Source organism: Mizuhopecten yessoensis, unplaced genomic scaffold (assembly GCF_002113885.1).
Source record: "Mizuhopecten yessoensis strain PY_sf001 unplaced genomic scaffold, ASM211388v2 hete_35981498, whole genome shotgun sequence".
Lineage (NCBI taxonomy): Eukaryota > Metazoa > Mollusca > Bivalvia > Pectinida > Pectinidae > Mizuhopecten > Mizuhopecten yessoensis.
Window position 1 is genome coordinate 1 of NW_018481993.1, and position 1,609 is coordinate 1,609.

The window sequence follows — 1,609 nt, forward strand, 5'->3', positions numbered from 1 at the left end:
AGACTTACCGAGACATGTTCCACGGTTGATGGTGCGATCAGACTTGGTGTTGAAGGCTAAAACCACAACTCCACCTACATGGTCTTTACAGTGAGAGTCACAGCCATCGCCACCAGAGTTACGATGGGGAGTGCTCGTACGTCTGAGAAGTGGAAATACAAAATAAAACTATTTTGAATGCTTTAAGATTTTAAAACTGATTAAGTTAGAATGTTTTCCAATCATACCAGCTCGGGTTTGCTGTTAGTTCTAAAGAGTTTCACACGTTTGAGTCTTCGTACTTGTCCCAGCATCAGGGAAAACTTGTGTCAGATCTCTTTTTATAGGACCCCAAAATAACTTCAGATATGCTTCATTTTGGTAGAAAGATTTTTTGTCATTATCTTTTTAGACATTTACACCACTTTTCAAAAATGTCTATTTTAAAACATTTTATGGTCCATCGACATTGTATCTTGGTTTTTTTTCTCACCTTTGTCGGCGAGATCTTTGGTCACCATTAGTTTCTTGATTGTTGAGTACAATGAGAGGGGAGGGGGATACAGACGCCCGGGGTCTGCGAAGGGGAGTTCCAGGCGTTCCTATAGGGGAGCAGCTGATTACCTCAGCAGAAGGAGTAGATGGTTCCGAGCTCATGGGCGAATCATTCTCCTGGTAAAACATAAATTACTTCAGGTTATGTGAACTTTCAAATCAAAACTAGAAAATATCGTTCAGGCATTAATACTCCTGCTCTGATGCAAATGGTGTCACTGATTGATTTATATCTATATATAGTAACAGGGACCCTGGCCTTGAACCAGGAACTCTAAGTCCTTCAATGTATTCTCATACTTCATCTATGTATGAAGTTAAAATCTGTTACAAAACAAAGTTCGTAAAGTAATGTGACTATATCACATTAACATAATTCTATTAATTGTTTAGGTGATCTTTGACTTAACCTTGGAACCCTGAAATACAGACTCATATGATTTTCATACTTGGCCTTTGTATTAAGTTTGATTAAAGTCTGTCTGTCAAGAAATGAAGTGGCTAGAGCAATGCCTCTGAATCTGGACACAAAGGGGCACAGCAGGATGAGTAGGGGTGCAATGTAGTAATTACTATAAGATATAGTGGGTTCTCAAATGATATATGTAAATCCCATAGGAAAAGCATCAGTACAGTACTCAAATATCGGTGTCCTAAAAATCTGGGTATTTGGGTATAAATCCTGGTAGACCTGCAAATAGTTATGCAGGCCTTGCAAGGCTCTGTCAAGGCTCGCCTGTAAGCAGCACCAAATTACTAGGTCGAACCTTATTTCATAAACGAACAACTGTGATCCAACCAGTTCAACCGCTTGGACCGTGATAAACGAAAACAGCCTCGTTGTATTAATACTGACCAAGGGGAAGTAAGTCTAATTTCTAATAATCACCCACTTGTAGATGACCCCTACCATCCCCCACCTTATGTGACATGGGTTAGCAGCTGCCTATCCAATCCTTTGAAGAAAACTTGTTTTTACTTTATTGTTGTCTGTTTTGACCACAGAATTCAGCTTTGGGAACGTGGCCACCCACATTGTTCAGTTAACAAGGTTAGTTATACACCTATACAATAT

General features: G+C 39.5%; 1 protein-coding gene across 1 annotated transcript; it reads right to left on the minus strand.

Annotated features, from left to right (window-relative positions):
• Window positions 1-8: 8 nt before the first annotated feature.
• Window positions 9-651, minus strand: LOC110444059 (the record flags this gene model as incomplete). Its single annotated transcript, XM_021488483.1, has 2 exons — window positions 9-142; window positions 473-651. Coding segments are annotated over 2 exons (313 nt in total), but the record flags the coding sequence as incomplete, so codon positions are not given.
• Between the last annotated feature and the right edge of the window lie 958 nt (window positions 652-1,609).